The sequence below is a fragment of the Simochromis diagramma genome, unplaced genomic scaffold, assembly GCF_900408965.1.
Source record: "Simochromis diagramma unplaced genomic scaffold, fSimDia1.1 OVJJ01000320.1, whole genome shotgun sequence".
Lineage (NCBI taxonomy): Eukaryota > Metazoa > Chordata > Actinopteri > Cichliformes > Cichlidae > Simochromis > Simochromis diagramma.
Window position 1 is genome coordinate 12,177,835 of NW_024386773.1, and position 22,573 is coordinate 12,200,407.

A 22,573-nucleotide genomic window follows, 5' to 3' on the forward strand; every position below is an offset into this window, starting at 1 on the left:
TGTTTTTATGCCTTTAAGAGCTGGACTTCCATGCCACCATTAAAGAAGTCACACATGCTCCGCTCGCTATATTTAGCAGACATAGATATTTTCAAAATGTATCGCTGAATAAGAGAAACCTAACCTGAAACGGGCAGAGTGTGTGCAAGCAAAGAAACAGCAGAGTGAGCGCTGCAGGGACGTCGCTAGTTTATGCGTCGTCCTCAAAACAATGTGCCTACACTTCCCGTCGACCCCTTCGGTAGGACGAGCGTAACCAACCGTCTCTCAAACAGCCTTTTCGACCGTACCAGCTGTGTGTGCGCTGCTTCTTCGTCTGGTCTTACACCTGGAAACATGCTGCTATTCGCCCTGAGACAGCTCACACGGGTAACTGTGCCGTTAAATATATTTCTACGCTGTTTTGCCCCCGGTGTTGTTTTCGGTTGGGTTACTAAGCTCGTATTTCTGCGTGGTTGGCTGTTTGCTAACGACAGAGTTTACTCTTTACCAATTCACAGGCTTGGTGGGGTTATGTTTCTTACTGCAGCTCAAGTGTGCAGTTTATATTTAGCGAATGCAACAAACCGCTAGCTGTTTGCTTTCTGTCCTTTATGCATTTCATTTCAAACTCGAGGCTTGTTTGCTCGCCACCGGGAAGCTAGCTGCCAGTGGTTAAGTTCGGTGAACGCAACTGGGTCCACGTGATGATGCAACAGCGACTGCTCAGTTTCATCATGTTGCAAAACTGCAACAAACTACAGGGATGAAAAGTGTATGATTTTTAATAAGGGGGCACATGAACCATATTTAAAGATATGATATTCAGTGAGAGCGTGTGCGGCAGGGATGCGTTTTCATGCTTAGAGTTGTTGATGCGTGGCATACATGTGTGTTTTTGTGTCATCCGCACAGCTTGATAGATGATCAGAAGGGAAGAATGCATGCAGTGGTGTTGGACCGTGTATCGTCTGCCTTTGAAATGGAATAAGAGTTTAAATAATATATGCTATAAATATAAAGACAAATTAGGTTTTGATCATGAAAAAAGATGCTGAATAATTAATTTTAAAGCCACACTTTGTTTAATTTATTTTGTAGTATTATATTCATATCAACAAGCTTTGAAAATAACCCAGTGTATTCAGAGCTAGTTCAGTATGCTTGGAAAGTCATAAATATAAATATAAACCCTGGTGACCTACTTTTGTAAGGTGTTGTTTTGGCCTACTTGAAGAAGTTGAGGGGCACACTGTAGGTTTGGTAACTTTGTCTGTTGGTGTTACACCACTTTATCCAAAAGGGAAAAAGCTGTAGGTATTTTTAGCTGGTTAATGAGTGGCTTTCATGCTGACAGGGGCTTTAATAAAGTCGAGTGAAGTCGAGCCCTGATCCCGATAACAGTTTGCAGATAATGCAAGCACAGGTTAACGGATGATAATATTCAACACTTGAAGAAGCTGGTTTTGGTCCAAATAATGTTCAAACTGCTAAATGGGCCTCATAGGTCTTGGTGGGAGCACCAAGAAAGCACTAACACCAAATGTTCTACACGGGGGTAATTATGTAACACACGTGGGTGTTTTGTCCACCTTGAAAAGTAAAAGTCATTGTTTCAGTCACACCAGCAGCTGTTTGACTCTTTATCCTCATCAGTATTTACTGCTGTCATAAATACTTTACAAAAATGTTATCACAAGCTTGGTATTTAAAATAAGAAAAGAGGATACAAACTAAACATGCTAAACTGTAACATAATCAGGATAAAAAAGATCAGATAAAAAAAAAAAAAAAAAAAACATATACAAATGTAAATTAATAAGGAGACAGGATCCAGATATTTGGTGTAGATTAAAAAAAGAAGCCAAATGGTTTAAAAATATCATTATAAATTCACCAAAAGTTTAGTGCTGAGTAACATTTTATAAATGATTAATTATTTTATCAAGAGTCCCAGATTTTTAATGAACAGGAAAAAAGATTTTTCCAAGCTTAGTACGGACTTCCAGTGAATTACATTGATATGAACAAGTTTGGGAAGCCCCAGATACAGGCGTGGTTTAAAACGTCCTAATAATGTGTTGACAATAACATACAGCTATCTATATCATCTGTTGTTATTTTATCTGGTTGGGCTGTTTGTTTGTTTTTCCTCCCCCATAAAAGATGCAGTGATGAGCGCTATAAAAATCAGCAGTAATAAACCTGACTGCAGAATAGTAAACTGTATCCAAGGGCTTAAGAGTGGAGGCAGAGGCATGCTTATAAATCACACTACCATAATCCAACACGGGGAAAATAAGCTTTTCATGTAGATTTTGGCTCCTTTTATGAACAAGAAATCAGGTTTTTGTCTTAACTTCTTAAAGATTGTCTTTGTAACGTTCCAGTGCAAATTTATCATATATTCAAATTAAAATCAGGTCATTGAACAGTGAGGACAGTGTACTAGACTTCCACATTCCCAAAGTTGATTGGGTATGCTGAAAAACTGAATCACATACTGAACGCATAACAAAGGTGACTCAACATTTTCCTGAACTTTCATGTAGTTTCTCAGAAAGTTTGAGTCTAAATCTCATGTTTTCAGAGCTGGTTTTAAAAGTCGCTGCTGTTGGTGTTTGACGTTTTTCATGAAACTGAGTGGTTCACATGCACTCATGCTGTTCTTGTTGAGTTTAATTATTTTGGTGTGCATCTTGATTAAAGTTTTAATGGACTCACAGGACAGGGTTTGTCTTGTGGTCAGGGCATGTGATTTCAAATTGAAAAATATTTCTGTTTGTGCTTTTTTTGCTACACTTGACTTTTTCAGAGGATAGCGTTGAGATTTGTCCACGATGACGTCTTTCTGTCAGGGAAATTAATTTTGTGATTTAAGCATTTTAAAGTTTTTCCGAGGATTTAAATCCTAAAATTAATCTGCTCTTTGCTTCCTAAAATATAACAGGACATTGGAGTAAAGGAACATCTTGGAAGGTTCTTAGTATCACTCCATTTGTGATTCTGAATGAGAGTGGCTTTCTGATGTGAAGTGTGACGCTTATTTTGAGCGACGAAAATTAATAAAATATAATTTTATTATAATATTTCAAGATCACAATAACCTTCCAATTTCGAACTTAAAAAAACAACAACAATAAACTAACACTAATAAAATACAGGGGTTGCTGACCACTGGTCTAGCCAGTACCAGTAGCTTGAGCTGGGGAATCTAAAACTCAAATGACTGAGAGCTACATAAAGCTCCCCACTCTTCTGATTGACACATTTATACAACTAGATGGCTCTATATAAGTAAAAACATTCAACAAATCCTTTTTATCCTAAAACAAACTTATGGTAAAAGAAACCCCTCCTCTTGGTTTAACCTGATGATGTCAGACATGACATCATAAGTACTTTAAAAATCAGGAAATGCTCGATGGGCCATTCCCCACACCTGACATGGATGAAGACTGAAAACAAAAATGCAACGCAAGTAATCACAAATGACTTAATTCTGCAACATCTCACATGATGAAGCATGGTCAGTCCAGATTAGATAAGCAGGAAGTGCTGAATCTGTTCTCTGTATGCCTCCTTCTGGTACACTGAGGCTGTAAAAGTCGGTCCCAGTTTATAGAAGTGCTGATAGAGGCATAATTGAACAACCATGCTGATTATTGATATCACGAAAACACGCCAGCTTCTAATTATACCAGGCTGCATTAGAGTGTAAGGGAAGCACAGTAGTTGAAAGGAGGCAAATGTCTCCTAATTTGTACAGGACAAATTAGGATGACACTTTAAATATATGAAATGATCAAATAAAGACTAGAGAATTGATGTTCTTTGTAATAGGACAGCTAGCAGCAACATGGTGACCAAAAACTGACAAATGTCCATGAAAATTCAGGAACTTTAGGAGATGACAGGGGCTTTAACTGCACCATGATCTGTGGCTACCAAGTCAAACTAATTTGATTTCTCAACTTTGAGATGATAAGCTTTCAGCAGGCTACAAAGAGAACGACATGATTAGGTGGGAAATATACAATAGTTGTACCTGGAAATCCAATACAACCATCTGTTAGCCGCAGGATGATGGACACACACACGCACACTCTCACACTCTGGCAACTCATGTTAGTCCTCATGACCCAGTTTGGTGCAATGACACAGTTTTAGAAAACATTTCTACTGTAACTGCGATATCTCTGTAAAGCTGACAAACTCTAAATCAAACCTTTTCCTTTCTGTATTTTCTTTCCTCATATTCCCAACTCGTCTTCCACCCACAGCCGCTGTGCCAGCGAGTCCCCGCTTGTCTCAGCGCACGTGCCCACCAGTCTCACGCTGCCACCCGTGCAGCGGATGAAGATCGTCCTTGGACGGGTCAGGAGAGCCTGGCTCAGGATGACCCCGAGATGTGGAATCTGCTGCAGAAGGAGAAGGACAGGCAGTGCCGTGGTTTGGAGCTCATTGCATCTGAGGTACTAGATCTTAGAAATGTAAATTTAAGTGCTTTTGTATAAGCCTTTTTTTTTTTTTTGTCTTTTAGTGTATATTTAGTTAACAAATTATAGTGGGGATTAGGTCTGGGCCATATCATGCCGTTCACGATAATACCGGTATAACGTTGGGCAACAATAAGAAAAGGAAATATCGCGATAGAATATGGGTAAAACGTGCATGCGCAGTGCCTTTGTTTTCATACGCACATGGTGGAAAAAGTATGGCGGCGACGGAGAATGAGAAGGGCGAAAGCGGATCATTGAATGAAACAGATGAAGCACAATTGGTTTGTAAAAATGCTGCAACTTCAGTGGTGTGGAACTGGTTTGGTGTTTGTCCGTCAGATACACACCAAAGCACAATTTTTGGTAGAGCATGCAAGTGGGCCGCCGTTATTACCGAACTGATTTTATGTGGTACACGGCGCTCAAAAATCTGTCAAAAATGTTTTAGTACGACTTTGCTAAGCTACGAAGCCGCACCGCTTGATTGTCGGAGCACTGCGGCTACCGTAGTCAGGAGCCTCGCGGAGTGATACGTACTGTGCTTCAACATAATATTACCGTATGTGTATAACCTTTTGTGGATATTATACATGGTTATGCTGAGGATATGTCGGCCAATTTCCACTGGAAATTACTTTTGGCTAAACTGTCAGCAAGGAATTTGCATTTGCACTGTTAAATTTTTATATAACTTTAATGCACATAAAAAAAACATCTGCTTGTTTAAGTGAAAATACATTGATGGGGTTTTTTGCACTAATAAAGTTGTGGAGTTGTAAAGTATTTTGTCTAGTGTCAATTATATCGTCAGTTATATCGTTATTGCAAATTTTCAAAAATATATCGTGATAAATATTTTTGGCCATATTGCCCTGCCCTAGTGGGGATGGAATAGGCTGCACAATAAGTGGATTAACATGAATATAAACATATATTGAAAGTCAGAATAAGTCGGCACACACCTTTTATGTTAATGCAGAAATGGTTTTGTTAGGAATAAATTCATATCCAGCTTCCTGTTAATTCATTATTCACTCACTGAGGAACTGCCCACAGTAAGCTGGAAGTCATTCAAACTCGACTTCTTTAATAGTAAAAACACTTATAAGAAACTCTGCTTGTTGTAAGCGAGACTAGCTCAGTTATCAGAAAGATTTGGGCAGCTCTTTGTTTTCATTCCAAGGCTGGATGGTGTGAAACGAAACATTTTACTATTCAGAAGAGCAGACGAGGTTTTATCTTCTGCTGTTCCTTCTCTCTCCTCCTGTTTCTTCTTCGCCACAGTTCAGTGGAGTATGTCAGCCCCCTCTCAACACAAAGCCTGACCTCTCTAGTGTGAGATAAAGCTGATGTCTTCATTCTGCCTCCTCCCCAGCTCACTCTGCAAGTCACATCACAGTACAGCTCAGACAGACATTCCTCCGATGAGAAGACGTACAGTTTTCCACATGTGTACACACAATATATGCACAGCAGTTGGCGTGACAGACGGATGCAGTAGAAAGCTGTTAGCTTCCAGGTGAAGCATTAGCATAACAACACACCACGACCACCACCCCATTCAGAGAGGCAGAATTCAGACTTTATTTATCTGTGTTCATTTTATGTCAGATCCTGTTACTGACAAGTGTGACGATATACAAGAGAGACATGTTACACAGCCAGGGCTGCAACTACTGTGGCGAAGAAGAAACGGAAGATAAAACCTTGTCTGTTCTTTTGAATAGTAACATTTTTCATTTCACACCAAGCACAGTTTATTTGAATCGGCCCTGCTTTTATCTTTTGTTCTACCAGTGACAAGGGAGGTGCTGTTCAAATCATCCACTGACAAGTTTTATCAAGTTTCTGTGCAGAGTAGATTACTTTATCAGCATTTTTGTTTAAATTGGAGCTCACATTGTGCCTGCAGTAGCCACACATAAATTTTTTTTTATTTTAGACAACCAAATCTGTCATATTTAGGGCTGTTTTGGACCTCTGAATTTGGTAAAGCTTTCACTATTTCAGTTAGGCCTGAAAAAGATGGAATCCAATTAAGTCTGAGCGCAGCAACTTGTTCTGTTTGGTGCTGTTTGTTTTGGCTGTACGGGGGCACAAGGACACAGTGTTAACTTGTCAAGTGAGTACATGTAGGAGGAGATGTATGAAAGTCTGTGTGAGAATGTCAGAACTGGATGAGCATGTTTGCAGGTAAATCTGGGTCTTGTAGTTTTAATAACACACGTTGACCCATGAATAGAAACTCCCAGGAAAAACAAACCAAAATAATCTGAGCTATACTTCCATGGGAGGTGAAGAAAAAAATGGATGATTTGATTAAAAAAACTAAACAAAAACCTTTTTCTGCAGATATTAATATAATAATATCCACCCATCCATTTTCTTCCTCTTGTTCAGTTCAGACTTGTGGAGAGGCGGAGCCAATCTGAGCTACCGTAGGATGTGAGAGACAGCCTGGACAGAGCTCTGCCAGTCTGCCGTAGGGCTAACACAGAGAGACAGTATTACACTGATTGCTTTTAATCAGGGGAGAATTTCCAACCATCACTTTGCAGACTTTAATTTGCTGTCGTTGTCCCCTCTGTCCACTCGTGCCATTAATCTGTGTGTTCGCTTGTGTGTGTTTTCATTGCAGAATTTCTGCAGCCGCGCTGCTCTGGAAGCTCTCGGCTCCTGTCTTAACAACAAATACTCTGAAGGCTACCCAGGAAAAAGGTAGGTTTTTATTCAGCTACACCTCTGTTTATTAACATGATTGATATTATTTTCAGTTAATGAATTTTCTGTTATTTCCTTCAGATAAGTAATGACTGCAAATGATAGATAGTTAAAGGCTTTGCTTATACCGATCAGTCTACGCTATGGAGGAAATATTTTACCATAATGTACACCTAGTACATAATGTAGTGTTGATTTTTTTTTTTTCCCCAATTTGTTCTACCTGCTCAATCTCAAGCAACAGACAAATAGACAGCAAGTAGCTGGAGATTGTTGTCGGGTGTATAAGCAGTTTTCATCGGGAGCTGACTGTAACAAAAACACATAAGACTGAACGCTGGATTTACATCAGAGTTGAATGATATTTATTTTCTGTGTTTGCTGGGAATGCACATAAACAACAGTTCGCCACATTGGCCTGAAAGGAACTATTGTGCGTTGTGGCCAAACAATTAATCACTGTAGGTTTAAATTCTAACAAAAAGCTGAAATTAGCAGGTTATTCACAGTAGTTCATGTTTCCATCTCCACTCTCAGGTATTATGGTGGAGCAGAAGTGGTTGACCAAATTGAGCTGCTCTGTCAGAAGCGAGCTCTGGAGGCCTTTGACCTGGATCCAGCTCTGTGGGGCGTCAACGTCCAACCGTACTCTGGCTCTCCTGCCAACTTTGCCAGTTACACCGCTGTACTCAATCCCCACGATCGTATCATGGGCCTGGACCTGCCTGATGGTGGACAGTTAGTATTCACTGTTGCTGTATTTTTGCTGTCACCCCCCCCCCACTTTTTTTAAATTCATAAATCTGATTTTTCTGTTTTATTCTTTATGTATATATTGTTTGTTTGTTTTTTTACTCCAGTCTGACTCACGGCTACATGTCTGATGTGAAAAGAATCTCTGCAACCTCAATCTACTTTGAGTCAATGCCTTACAAGCTAAATGTAAGTAGAAAAGCTTTCTACTGATATCTACTGACACCCGTTTATACCAGTGTAGAATGATTAGCTGGGATATACTGATGTATTTTTTTTTTATGTCTTATCAATGTCAGTGTGAGAAGTCTTCCAAAAGTCAATAAGCCAGCAAATACTAAGAAAGTCCAGTTTTCAGTATGTTACAGTAAGATGTTTATGACGGGTTCAGTGCTGTCCTTGCAAACTGTATTTTCTGAAACGTAATCATTGACCGGCCAAGGCCATTTCCTCTATCTGCCTTCTTTACTGCAGACTGCAACAGGACTTATAGACTACGACCAGATGGAGATGACGGCCAAGCTGTTCCGGCCCAAGCTCATCATCGCTGGCACCAGTGCCTATGCCCGGCTCATTGACTATGCCTGCATCAAGAAGGTGCACGGAGAACTCTCTGCATTCTCAGCTCACCCCATGTTCACCCCGTCTTTTTCTGTTCTGTTGTGTGCTTCACTTTTCTTCTTCTTGTTATCCTGTATCAAAAGGATGGATCAGCTTTGTGTTTGTATTTAAAACTTAATCAGCTTTTTTGAGGTGACAGCTTGGTCCTCTGTCACCTTAAAATAGAGGACAAATGTATAAGAAGGGCCAAAAACCATCTGAATCTAATGCAGATGGAAAAGAGAATGTATTTTCACCTCACCTTTTAGGGCTAATTAAACGCTTTTGTAAACCACAGAACAATGGAGCTTTCCTGCCACATGTGTATACATGTTGGTCTTAATTTTATAACTGTTTCCTCATCCTGCCTCTTTTTCTTCCAGCTGTGCACCAACATCAATGCCTACCTGCTTGCTGACATGGCTCATATTAGTGGCCTGGTGGCAGCCAAAGCCATCCCCTCGCCCTTTGAACATGCTGACCTGGTCACCTCCACCACGCACAAGTCCCTCCGTGGAGCAAGGTAAGGTCAAACTGTAAGAGACACGGGTGGGAACAAAAATCAAATTGCTGAGTAAAAATTGTAAAATTGCTTCATCAGTAAAAGATTCTGTTCTGTCCAGGGCTGGTCTCATCTTCTATCGGAAGGGTGTTCGCTCAGTTGACAAAAAGGGAAAGGAAATCATGTACGACCTCGAGGACAGGATCAACTTTTCCGTCTTCCCCTCCCTGCAGGGTGGACCTCATAACCATGCCATTGCTGGTGTAGCAGTGGCACTCAGACAGGTCTGCACAACACACAAATACCGAACTGCAAACTTGGATCTGTTGGTGTTTTGTTTTCAAGACTTAAAGCTGAGGAGCTTAAGAACATGTTGCATAAACTTCAGTCAGTAAAGGGAATAGTGCAGGGGTAGACAACTCAGGCCTCGAGGGCCGGTGTCCTGCAGGTTTTAGATGTGTCCTTGATCCAACACAGCTGATTCAAATGGCCAAATTTCCTCCTCAACATGTCCTGAAGTTCTCCAGAGGCCTGGTAATGAATTAATCATATCATTCAGGTGTGTTGACTCAGGGTGAGATCTAAAACCTGCAGGACATCGGCCATCGAGGCCTGGAGTTGTCTACCCCTGGAGTAGGGTATTACAGAGCCAAATGTAAAGGCTAACTTACTGTACACTTTTGGTTCTGTGTGTCCAGGCACAGTCTCCCCTGTTTAAGGAGTATATTGACCAGGTGCTAAAGAATGCCAAGGCTATGGCTGCAGCTCTTCTCAGCAAAGGCTACACTCTGGTATCAGGTAATCTAGCATGCTCTTCTTTACTCAGCACGGAGCATTTAACACTGAAAATTCATCTAAAATGTCCTGTAACAAAATGTAAATTACACAACAAGAAAAAAAGCACAAATCCAAAAATGATTTTTTTGTTTGTTTTGATGTATAGCCTTCAGTTTATATACTCTGCTCACTCTGCAGTGTGTACATACACCTTTCTTTAATCCCTTAGTAAATATTTTCAGCCAAATAACTGGTAAGAGTGGAAGATCGTACCAGTAAAACACATTCCTAGCGTATTTTTTCCCTTAATCTCGTGTAATGTACGGGTGACTTATTTTCCTCCTATTTATTGAAAACTGGATGTTCCAGGTGGGACCGACAACCACCTGGTCCTCGTGGACCTGCGACCTAAGGGTATTGATGGTGCTCGAGCTGAGAGGGTGCTCGAGCTTGCGTCAATCACCGCCAATAAGAATACCTGCCCCGGAGACAAGAGCGCCCTGACGCCTGGTGGCCTCAGACTTGGTGAGAAACGGCTTCACATCACACTGTGTTTGCTGGACACACACCAGGAAGTGGTCATACTTATTAAGGATTAGAAACCACGTGCTTCCGTGTATATTCATTTGAAATCTTAATTTAAATCTCCCCCATCTCAAGTCAAGTGGCTTTACTGTCATTCCAACCATGTGCAGTGGTACAGTACACAGTGAAACGAGACAACGTTCCTCCAAGGCCATGGTGCTACATATGACATATAACAGACAATCAACACAGGACTACATAAAGTGCAATGTGCAAAGACAGTGCAACACCAGACAGAACAGAACGATACAGACACAACAGTGCAATGAAATTTCTTGATCTGATGTGGTGATCGGTTGTAGTTTTGACACATCTCAAGCCTGTATAGGTTATTTACTGACCTTTTAAGAAGCTCCCACTCTATGCTATTTTTTTAAAGACTATAAAGCAAAATTAGGGGGAAAACACAAGAACAGGAATTAAAAGATCTAAACTGGAAAAGAACAATGGGAAGTGTATTTCAACCTGAGTGATGTGTTCTTCTCTGTCAGGTGCTCCAGCCCTGACCTCGAGACAGTTCAAAGAAGCTGACTTTGTGCAAGTTGTCGAGTTCATGGATGAGGGTTTCAAGATTGCCTTGGATGTCAAGAAAAAGACAGGTGAGCCTGCTGTGAGGAGGGGGGCAGATTAATCTGTAGCTCAGCCTAAAACATGTTTAAATTATTTTTACCAAAGCACAGTTTGAAACTGTTCATTATTAACTGTAATAGCATTAGTGAATTTATAAAGTCAAATATAGTGCACGGTCTTTAAAATTGCTGCATGAGAGAAGACAAAATGCCCAGTGGTAGTGAAACAGAGGAAGCTAAGAATAAACATCTGAGCATTTCTCTTTTCTGTTGTTGTTTGCAGGAAAGCTCCAGGACTTCAAGAACTTCCTTCTTCAGGACCCAGAAACGGTGGCTCGCATCGCAGATCTGCGCCACCGTGTTGAAGCTTTTGCCAGGCCCTTTCCCATGCCAGGGTTCTCCGACCATTAGCCCACTGTGGACTCACGGGTCTATCACAGCCAGATGGCAGAGAGCCGGCAGGGCAGAAGTGTGGATGGAGTGAAATGTGGCTGGAGCCTGTGAACTGAAATGGCTTGAGTTCACTTTTCCAATCATAAATGGGAAATAATTTTTTATACTGCTTTGCAGTCACGAGTCATCTGTTTGGGTAAAAACATAGCTTCCATGTTGAGTTAAAGAAACAATCAAATGTGACAGATTTTCTAGAGCAGAACAACATATTTTCTATTGTGTGTGTGTGAAGATTTTCTTCTTCACATGATTTCTTAACAAAAGTGTGTGGAAGAAAAAATTAGCAACAGTCAGTGTCACAGTCTGTGACTTGGTAAGTGCATGATTAGCTACTGTAATAAGGTGCACGGAGTCTTACTTCATTTGAGTCTTAACTAACGTCACTAATGTAATTTCAATGTGAACGGGTGTGCTGGAAAAGAGGGGATCAAAAATTACACCAAGATCTTAATATATTTTAATATACTATATCTTAAATATGCAACACTACAAACTGCTTTTATAATAGGTTTGAGATGCACGTTGTCATCTTTTGGCGCTGCTTTTCTTCCAGCATATCATAGACGCAGGTTAAAATTTCTATATTTTATTATGTCAGAATAATTCTAAATAACCAAAATGGAATCATAAATAGCATTCCGTATTAAGTCATACCTTTGGTCTGTTTACAAAGAGAAATCTTTTCTACGTGTTATTTAAAAAGTATTAATTGTCATGTCATTTCAATCCATTTTCCTTTATTTTATTACAAGAAGGATTTTGTACTGCTGATATGTGGTTGTTGTTTTTTTTCCACTGTGGCTTTTGTGTGATGTAAAGTGAGAAACTGAAAATCAAGCTGCTTCAGACTACTTCGTTGCACATTTGGTTTAAAGACTGTTCCCAGTACAGTGAGAAGAAACGAGTTGTCTCGTTAGAAATTACGTGGTACTTTTTCTTTGAACAAATGCAAATAAATGATCCGTGTCACAATTCAGCCAAAATACATTTTACTGCAGTGTTCCCAAATCTCTGATCTTTGCTGTACACAAAGGTTTGAACCAACCTTTTACACATTTTACTAATTTTATTAGTGTCATTCTAATAAAGTCCAGTAATGAAAACGGGGTCAGTGTTGTCATTAATATTTACATATTTGTTCTTTTCTCAGAGCCATAGATGATTAAAATAGAAAAACGTAGAGTGAAAAGACTTTTTCATGTCTTTGTAAATCAGTTGTGCTGACATCGTACAGAATTTCCTTACTCGCTGCTTGCAGTGTTTTCATTTGTAGCACTAAAATATCTCTCCCTCTGCAGCCCACCTGTTTTCTCAGTGCAGGAGAATGCACAGCTAGCAGACCGGAGGGGGCGTAGCTGTAAGTATGTGTGTCGATAGATGTGTCTCACAAAGTAAACAAGTCATGCATGTGAGAAAATGAATAAAAGAAAAAGTTTTGGGGGAGGCGGTTCTTCCTCTGAAGATTGGAGTTCAGTCAAAAATAGGAGCACGAGAAGATTAACTGCCTAAACACTGTGAAAGAATTGCAGTTTTTGGCTTTGTCTTAGCTCATTTTTGCTGTGTTGGCTGTCTGACAGAATTTGGGGGACTTTGTACCGAGTCACTACTTCCCCATTTGAACTTCATCAGGCGAGACCCGGAGAGGACTGCAGCTGTGACAATGACGCACTTCTTTTTTACTCTACCTTTCATCTCAAGACCGATATCAGAAATCAGCATCAACCAAGAGTAGATCAGTGAGGTTAAGATCAAATTTAGGTGATTTAATTATGATATTCTTATTATCTGATGCTCTTGCTAAATTGCTTAAATAAAACAAGCATTCAAAAGTTAAAATTTTAACAGTAAAGGTTAAAACTTGTGAAAAACGACCGCATTTTTCAATGGTTCAGAAACTAATTCCTGCAGTAAATTTCTGAATCTATTCATTCTGCCTAGAGGATCATCAGAGGAGTCCTGCACAGTTAACGGGTGTGGCTGATGAATTGCACTTGATCTGCAACACTACTCATGCAGTGTTTCTTCTGTTAGAGCTGGACAAGTCTGCTCACCACCGGCTAAAACCAGTTTCTGCACTGCCTGTTAAAGTAAAACTCAGAAACTATGACCTTTTAAACGGAGAGCCAGTCCAGACTTCCTGTCCATGGATCACCGGTTGGACCAGGACATGTGCACATGACATCAGAGCCAAAAGCACTAATCAGTGCAGTGTAAGGATACAGAGTTATCGAGCACTGAGAGTAACCCCAGCACACTTGCGCCATCATGCTTCGATATCTGTCATCACAAAGCATTTTTATGTAAATATGTAGATAGAATAAGAGAGAATATAGAATAAAAGAAAAAAAAACAAAAAAGAGGAGGTCAGTATCCAGGCTGTGAGGGGTCCTTGATGATGATGCTGGCTCTCTGCTGAGGTCTGCCAGTATAAATGTCTCTGAGGAGAGTTAGTGAAGTGCCAATTGCCTGCTCTACCACTCTCACCACCCGCTGCAGTTTTCTCTTGTCCTCCACAGTACAGCAGTTAAACCAGAGTGTACAGCAGTAGGTCAGAAGGCTCTCAATGGTGGAGCGGTAGAAGTTGATTAGCGGTTTTTGTGGCAATTGGGCCTGATACAACTTCCTAAGAACATATAGCCTTTGTTGTGGTTTTCTTACCTGGTGGGAAACGTTTGTGGACCAGGTAAGGTCGGCCGAGATATGGACCCCGAGGAACTTAAAGCTTTCTACCTCCTCTCCATCAATGTAGAGGGTGGAGTGGTCAGATCGCTTTGTCCTCCTGAAGTCGATTACCATCTCCTTAGTCTTGGCTGTGATCACATGTAGGTTGTCGTCATCTCTGTAGGCTGAATCATCATTGTACTTGATCAGTCCTATAATGGTCATGTCATCAGAAAATTTTATAATGGTGTTATTGGTGTGAATTGAAGAACAGACATGGTTAAAAGTGAGTATAAGAGGGGACTGAGGACACGCCCCTGTGGAACGCCTACATTCAGAATGCAGATGGAGGTGGTGTGCTCTCTGTGTTCTGGGGTCTGTTGCTCAGGAAGTCCAATATCCAGGTGCACAGTGAGTCACTGAGTCCTAAGTTGCTTAGCTTTTTTTTTTTTTTTTAACCAGTTTGCAGGGTTGAACTGTACTGGAGGTGGAGCTGAAGTCCACAAACAGCATTCCCACATAAGTGTTACTACTGTCCAGATGTGTGAGGGTTGTGTGAAGAGCTGTTATTATGGCATCCTCTGTTGACCTGTTTGCCTCGTATTATGGGTCGAGGTCTGCAGGAATAACAGCCTTAATGTGTGACATGCTAAGTTTCTCAAACTATTTGGCAATTGTGGGCAGGGATATATTATAGATAGTCATTTAAGCAGCTCATCCTGTTCTTCTTGGGTACTGGAACGATGGCTGACTTAAAGCACGATGGTACTACAGACTGTAGTAGTGAGAGGTTGAAGATGGTGAAAACCTCTGCTAGTTGGTCTGCACATGCTTTAAGCACTCTAAGGTCCAGCTTGAGGCAAATTATTTTCCCTTTTTTGTCCAAATAAGTTGAAGAATGTAATGTCAAAAACGTTAAAATGCCAATCTTTATTTTCAAAGAAAGTAAAACATTGCACAATAAAACCTTTGAACACTGGCTCCCTCTAGTGTTAAAATTACATCTCTACATCATCCACCTCGGTCTTGAGTTTGTTGCGGAGGCTGTAAAGAGAAGTTTTAGGTCACTCATTAAGTTGTACTAGCAGTAGGGGGAAAAGGCTTTGATAGGACTTATTAAGCCCATCATAAAATCCCTTGACTGAATGACTCAATGTGGCACTACTTTCCAAACCATCTGGGTAAAAAAGAAACACCTTTTTTATATAAAATACAGTCTTGCAAAGTCACCTGGTGAGGTAGGAGTGGACGTCAGAGAAGCCGTGATGTTGAGCCAGGGGGAAGAGGATGCCGGTTGGGCAGCGGCCCTCACGCTGACGACAGAAGCTGCAGTTGCAAATGCCTCGACAGGGAGGGCATTTCCAGTCCTGGAGAGAAAATGAAGGTTTTAAAACCCGAATCTACAGGGTATGATGGGAGGTCAATGTTTCTACAGGTTTCATTTTTGTTATAATTTTATACACGACCCGTGTCCTAATATCTCTATACAAAACTTTAATAATTAAGTGTGTGTGTGTGTGTGTAAGATGAACAGTTTTTTTTGCTTTTGCACAGTTCAGTGTTGGGGTATCATCAGTCTGACCGGATCAAGCAGCGCTTTTTTGACATCCTCTCCATATCGGTTCCTCAGGCACGGCCCGCAGAACTGACCCTGAATCCCACGGCAGTCCTCACTGCGACAGCACGTCTTTGTGTCAACAGTTTTCTGACGGCACTGATGACACGTGGAACCCTGAAAATATATAAAATACATAAAACTAATGATAAAAGGTAGCTTTACAACATTCCCTAACCAGCCTCAACATTCTCCAAATTTTAGATTGTGTAAATGCATTTTTGATTAAACTGCTAATCTACATGTGGAGCTAGACTTGCTTTCTGATCATACGGATTTATTATGAACAACATTCAGCACAGCCAGGTTTCTGGCTCGAAAAAACCCTAAAAACACCAGTCTGAGCTCAGGACGGTGGTTCATCTTTATCGGTTGTCTCTCCGCTTCAGGTTCTGTGCACACTCAGATAAAAGGTTCATTTCACAGGTCACATGACTCTTCTTCACAAAACGATCCCTACGAGTGTTGCTTATTCCAGACACATTATCTGATGATGTGATACAATAGTGATTAAGATTCTTTAATGAACATAAATAATCTGCTCCCAACCCTGGTGATTTAACCAAGTACACTTTCATGGTACATAAAACTCCAAGCTTGAGATAGCTGACTAAGCCGTTAATCTTGCTTCATAGAACAACCCTCAGTTCTTGGGTGTTTATGCAGTCTGCAGTGTTATCATTATTAGGTGGAGAAGAAGGAAAAAAAGGAAATTATAATAAAAAATAAAAATAAAAAAAGCATACCAAGCTAATCGACTTTAGCCACCAGGCTAAAGTCGATTTATCTGCCTCTGGTAAATCAACACCTTAGGTGAACCGTAACCTCAAACCCTTCTGTGTAACCTGCGCCATCACCTGCTGTGCACCTCTCTACAAATGTAACTACACGTCATGGAAACACAGCTGCACAGGCATAAACATGGGAACAGTGTTGGCTGCTTGTGCAGGCTTCGTTGTAGCCTCTACAGAGCAGAAGCCTAAATTCAGTTTAAAGGGAATGGCATGGTTTTGTCGCTCTGTCGCTCCTTTACCTTTTCAGTCAACACTTGACCTACAGAAAGTGTCATCTCTTTCAGGCTATGTACAAAAACACAGGCTGCATATAGAGAATACTTCACTTTACATAGCCAAAGATAAAGGCAAGCGCACCATCATGAATCCCACTTAAGAGCACCAAGCAGAAGGTGGAGATCACAAATGTACACTCATAAAAAGGGGTTTAAATATAACTGTCAGATGTTCTCTTGACCTTAGGACACAGACAAGCTTACCACGAAAGCCTAAAGAATAGGTTTATTACTATGTGAAGGCAATGTGTACAGAATTTAAAAAACAAAACCAAAAAGAGTGTTTATCTCAGAAGTCATCATCCAACCATGTATCCTGATCACCTGGAAACACTGAGTGCTAACGGGGTTTGAATAACAGCAGCAGTGAACTCACTGTGACACTGTTGTAGACTTTCTCGGTCATGTTGTCTGCGACCAACTCGAGATCATCTTCTGTGATTGCTTCTACCGGACGAATAACGTGAGGTTTGCTTCGATTACCTCGTGGGACGCCACGACGCCGTGGAGCTTGGCGTACCTGAAACAGATGATGAGAAGAATAATCCACTTAGCTTCAAGTTTTAAATGGATACTGACAAGAAACAGATTAGAGAATAGAGCAGAATAAAATGATGGCTTTCACTCACTGCCACACTCCTTATCACTCTGGTTCACTAAATGTTTGTATAGTGTTGGTTGAGGAAAGCATACGCACGGTTCAGAACACTAATGTTTATTAGATTTTCTTGACTGCCATCTATTTCAAAGCTAAACCAATAAATAAATCACATGTAAATATGTACATTACTGCACTATATTGAACAAATGCTCCAAAGGCCTTGTAGACTTTAACTGGCTGCTGATAAGTGACAGAACTGACCTCCAGCAGCTCCTCCTCCAAGCTGAGCTCCACTTCTGCCTCCTCAGCGGCCAAAGGATCCTCCGTTCCCGACATGGACCTTGTCAGCCTGCGAGATGCCCGCTCTGGGTTTCTCCTGGACTCCCCTCCAGTCGCAGCAGATCGCGGTGGATGCTGCAGGAGAGATACGATCCATAAAGAAATTCAAAAATTCAGAGATCTGCTGAAAATTCCTACATTTTCCACGACACTCACGGAGCTTCTGTCTTTTGCCTTCTGTTTGCCTGCTTGTTTCTTCAGCAGCCCTGCACCTCCTGGCATTTTCTGTAGGTCTGCCATCAGCTGAGCCAACTGTTAAAGATAAGCAACAGGAGTCACTGTAGAAGGTCAGCACTTGAAAGTATTATTGTACTATTCACTGAGACCAAATTTGTTTGTTTTCACATCAGTTTGTCACATTTTAAACTCGGTATGTGGTGCCGTGTCTGATTTACCATGGCTTTGTTGGCTTTAATGTTCTGCTCTCTCCTGGCCAGGAAAGTGTCAGACGCATCATCTGCTGAATCAGAACCACGGTCCTCAGTCGAAGCAGGCAGAGCTGCTGCTGCCTCGCCATCCTCGAATTTCACGTGTCTCTCCTCCTTTGTCCTATTGCGCTGTCCTGTCCTTTTCACTCCTTTCTTGTGTGTCGTCCTCTCCTCCGCCTCTGAATCCTCATCGTCGGTAGACTGCTGGGTAGAGGGAGCCGAGCGCAGAGCCACCCTCAGCCTGAAGGGCTTAACTGTAGAAGTAGCAGATGCTTTAGATGTAGTTTCCTCCTCCTTGGGGAAAATGTCAGGCTGAGCTTCATCTCCAAAACTGCAATTCTGCTGAATATCAACACAGAATAACAGATCTTTTTGCCAAATCCCTTTACAGAAGTAGTCTGTCTGAATGAATGCAGAGTAAAATTACTGGATTTGGCAACACTTTATCGTGAAACAACCAAAATACATGCCAATTCTAATTATTGCCAGAGAAACATTACATCTTTAAGAATCATTACAAAAGAAAAAGAGAATACAGATTTATTAGATCATAAAAAGGAGGTTAGTATCAATTGATGCTCAGAAGAAGTGGTAAAAATCGTCTTCAAATAAAACACATTAGCTTGTAGAGTTGGTGCTTTTTTCTTTTTTCCATTTTAAATGTAGTATATAAACAATTTAAGCCACCTCTCAGCCTAATGTGTCCCACATTAACAACCACTCCAAGTTAGTACTTGGCTTTCTGGTCACCCCAGTATATATGAAGGTTTAAAAGTCTAAAACCAAACAAAATCCTACCTCATCTTTGAGTTCAGTGTCGGAAAAGCCGTGAAATGTCACATCATTTTCAGAGTCCTCCAAAAAAACATCAGCTAGCTCCGCTGTTAGCGAATTCATCCTTAAAACCGTGCCCCAAAGACAGAAAAATCACTATAATTAGCCTCAAAACCTGTGTAGGACACGTTTATCTGAACAAACAGGTAACCAAATGCTACTTTATTGGCCTCTCTGTCGCCTCTTGTGTGTGTGTGCCTAACCTGGACCGTGGATAGCACCCTGCTAGCCTGTGAGTTTTAGCTAGGCTCCCGCACACCTGCAAACACACCTACAATTACTCGTTTTAATTGCCCGCTGATTTCAAAGCTGCCCGAAAATAAAATAGATTATTGTGATTTTGAGGGTTAAATTAGCACGAATTTGCTGACGTTATTATATGACCTTTTCTTTCTCTAAAATTAAGCTTTTTTTCTTTATTGTATGTTAACAAAAACATGACGTTTGAGCCAGGAAAACTACAGTTTGAGGAAACCGACCCCAGAAACGAAGAGCTTCATCCCGCTTGCTGCTGTTTGTGATAACAAAATGGTAGCTAAAATTATTTTGGATTTCACGTTCATGTGGTAAATAATGCAGTTAGACTAGATATTTTTCTTTTCCTACATTCTCCAAACTGCATTTTGTGGCTGATTAGCAGTGAAACACCAGTAAGACCTCCATGGAGGCCATGAAAGGTGTGGAAGGATATTTATCTTCCTTAATCCTGAAGGAGAATATCCAGCCATCATGCCCTGAAGCTCATCTCACTTGGATTGAGTAATGAATGATCAGCTGACTCTGTGGCCACCTCTGTGATAGCTTTATTTATGTACAGCATAACTAAAAAAAAAAGGTACCATTTTACATTTACAGTTATGCTCAAATGTCTCCATCTGCAGGTGGCTTTAAATTATGAACCTGTCCTGTACTCATCGTCAAGAGATCCTCCACTTACTGAAAAAAATGGATGTACGTAATATGTTTGAATATTTACTCAGGTATTCCAGTGACACAACCCAGGTCATACCAATGCGCAAAAGGCTTTTTGAAGTATCATAATTTGAAATATTACACTGATTATAGCAAATAACTAATCACATTGTTTATGGATTAATTTAATGTAGCGTCAGTTTTATAGTTTATTTCTTACAATGTGCTTTAGCTAATTGTGAAACTTTTATGAATTGCACAGAGTCTGTGTTGATGTCATTGGTGACAACAAGCATAAAAAACTCAGTTCTTGGACATTAAAACTAAACCATGTAATTCACTGCGGCCATCGTGTCTGTTGTAAACAGATTGTATTAACCCTTTTGAAATCTGTGTATTGTTGAACAATTTCCAAGTGCTGATCCATGATGTCATGGGTTTTATGTGTTGCCATGAGGGCATGAGTCACAGGTGAAAATAACTGTCAAGTCAGGCGTGTGTGTGACACACCTTAACTCCCGACTCCACCCATTAAAAAAAGATCACTCAGATTGTTTTCTGTTTTAGCCATGTTCCCATGTGTGATGGGCCATTGCCACTGCGTAAACAAAGTGCGCAGCGTCCCTCCCAAAGGGCGTGGCTTCCTGATGTGCTTCTTTAGCCTTCCGGGAGCTGGATGCGGAAGACAAACACGAAACTGCTCTTTCGGAATTCCTGAAACTTCACTGCAATCGAGGTAAGTTCCAAAGGTAAAACCTGTGAAATCTTTAGATTTTGATGCAGTTATTATAAGTGACACGTGTGGGACAAACAGCTAAAACTCTCAATAACGACTGACAGAGTGTGCTGAACTTGCTGTGTGGAGAAACATGGAGAAAGTGTTGCGGATTTACAAGCTGTTGAGCAATTATGATTTCATGTTTTGTCAGGTCATCTTCTGTAAGAGTATACATGTGGCATTTAAGCCTTTGTTGTGTGTTGTATTGAGGTTTATAGCAGCGATGAGCCTTGTTCTGTACTGACAAGTGCTACAAAATGTAACAGTTTCCACGGTAAACACTTAAAAACAAACAGACGACAGATATCAAGACCTTCATAAAGGGAGGATCAATTGAAGGGGTTTACTTTGGTTTAGTTTTATTTAGGTGTTCGCATTTAAACGGCTTACTTTGTGCATCCGTGTGTACACCAAACACAAATTGTGAAATGAGAAACCGTGACAGCTAGAGGTGATCAGGTGAGTAACTGCCTCTGGCTCTGATGTCTCTTTGTCAACAACCAACCAAAAAAAAAAAAAAAAACCCCACCAGATATTTCTCATTGTTGTTGAGGGTAAACACCGACTGCTTTTCCCTTTTGTTCTGTCTTTGTAAAGTGAATATCTGGTTTTGATCTGGAAAAATGAAGAAGCCACTGATTAAATGTTAACTGCTGTTTGTTTAATTTGGGTAGAATCACGAATTCAATCAAGATGTACTGAGTGATATATTTAAGGGTTATTTTAATTTAATCCAATATTTTTAAACTGCATTTCCTTTGTCTTTCCTCTAGGATTTTTCTGTTAGGTCAGTGTATATATAAACCATGTGGCCAAATCAAGGTAGGACATCAAACATGATTACCATTTAATTATGATGTTTTATGTGTGTCTATAATTGCTTAATAGCTTAGGAGTTTGAAGCATACAGTGTGTAAGATGGATGTGTGCTTTTACTTGTATCAGGTCCTCCTCCTCCAGCCGGCCCACCAAATCCTGCCTTTCCTCCTGGCTACAATCCTGCTTATCCTGCTGCCCCTCCTCCAGGAGCATTCCCCCAGCCTCCACCTCCATACTCTGCTGGCCAGTTCCCAGCTCCTATGAATCCAGCCATGGGACCATACGGTGCACCAGGGGCAATGCCTTATGGAGCTCCTGGACTTCACCCTTATCCTATGGCTCCAGGTGGATATCCAGTTGTTCCTCCTGCAGGTGTTCACCCAGGTCCATATCCACACTCCCCAAAAGGCGGCAAACACAAAGGTTGTCATCCTCATCATGGAGGGCTAAATCCCATGTCTGGAGCCTTAGCCGGGGGAGTTGCAGGAATGGGAATGGGGCTAGTTGGGCACAAAGCAAACAAAAAGATGCACAAGAAGATGAAAAAGGCACACAAACATAAGCACTACAAACATGGCAAGGTGAGACTGGGTTTAAATTTAGAATGTCAGAGTTTATGGTTTAATTTTTAAGTTTTGAGTGAAAAGAGCAAACAGTTGGTGGTGACTTTTAAAACCGTGTGTTTCTTTGTTCACTGTTGAAGATGGCTTAAGCAGATCAGGCATTGTTTATAATTTAAAATCTATATTTTAACTGTTTTAAAACGATTAACAGATGTATAATTTCCTGTTTCTGTCTTCACAGTCCTCCAGCAGCAGCAGCAGCAGCAGCGACTCAGACTGAGGCGACTGGTTTGAAGCATGGCTTTCACAAAAAAAGCTGTGTAACAACAGCACAGCGCAACTATTAACTACTAACAGTTAACTGTCAATGCATTAAAGCAGTTCTTATAGCCTTTTGCAGATTTTTGCTGAGTCGCAGCAAATCTCACATGTTCAGTATAAATGTATGACACTAGAAATGCATACAGCAGCTCTTTTTTTTGTGTGTGTGTGTGTGTGTGTGTTACTGTCACA

At 40.8% G+C, this 22,573-nt stretch overlaps 3 protein-coding genes across 9 annotated transcripts; 2 read left to right on the plus strand and 1 right to left on the minus strand.

Annotated features, from left to right (window-relative positions):
• The first annotated feature begins 211 nt into the window (after positions 1-211).
• Positions 212-12,433, plus strand: LOC120719504 (serine hydroxymethyltransferase, mitochondrial-like). Its single transcript, XM_040008734.1, has 12 exons — positions 212-369; positions 4,263-4,454; positions 7,120-7,199; positions 7,740-7,940; positions 8,063-8,144; positions 8,430-8,552; positions 8,939-9,078; positions 9,179-9,341; positions 9,756-9,855; positions 10,204-10,359; positions 10,911-11,018; positions 11,272-12,433. The coding sequence occupies exons 1-12, from the start codon at positions 337-339 to the stop codon at positions 11,397-11,399; spliced, it is 1,506 nt and encodes a 501-aa protein (XP_039864668.1). The 5' UTR covers positions 212-336; the 3' UTR covers positions 11,400-12,433.
• A 2,609-nt stretch (positions 12,434-15,042) lies between these two features.
• Positions 15,043-19,733, minus strand: LOC120719516 (cell division cycle-associated protein 7-like). 6 transcript variants are annotated; one of them, XM_040008782.1, is made up of 9 exons: positions 19,595-19,733; positions 18,953-19,052; positions 18,122-18,493; positions 17,883-17,978; positions 17,649-17,801; positions 17,163-17,306; positions 15,685-15,834; positions 15,333-15,469; positions 15,043-15,146 (listed from the first exon to the last, which is right to left on the minus strand). In XM_040008782.1, exons 1-9 carry the CDS (start codon positions 19,717-19,719, stop codon positions 15,101-15,103), a joined length of 1,323 nt encoding a protein of 440 aa, XP_039864716.1. In that variant the 5' UTR covers positions 19,720-19,733; the 3' UTR covers positions 15,043-15,100. The 6 variants fall into 6 exon arrangements, with proteins under 6 accessions (XP_039864716.1, XP_039864705.1, XP_039864734.1 ...); XM_040008771.1 differs by having other exon boundaries at positions 18,122-18,496; positions 19,595-19,732; XM_040008800.1 differs by lacking the exon at positions 19,595-19,733 and adding an exon at positions 19,468-19,486 and having other exon boundaries at positions 18,122-18,496.
• Positions 19,734-20,478: 745 nt separating this feature from the next.
• Positions 20,479-22,368, plus strand: prr13 (proline rich 13). Of its 2 annotated transcripts, none has more exons than XM_040008894.1 (4): positions 20,479-20,649; positions 21,452-21,500; positions 21,624-22,078; positions 22,302-22,368. In XM_040008894.1, exons 2-4 carry the CDS (start codon positions 21,485-21,487, stop codon positions 22,338-22,340), a joined length of 510 nt encoding a protein of 169 aa, XP_039864828.1. In that variant the 5' UTR covers positions 20,479-20,649; positions 21,452-21,484; the 3' UTR covers positions 22,341-22,368. The 2 variants fall into 2 exon arrangements, with proteins under 2 accessions (XP_039864828.1, XP_039864819.1); XM_040008885.1 differs by having other exon boundaries at positions 20,483-20,636.
• The last annotated feature ends 205 nt before the right edge of the window (positions 22,369-22,573 follow it).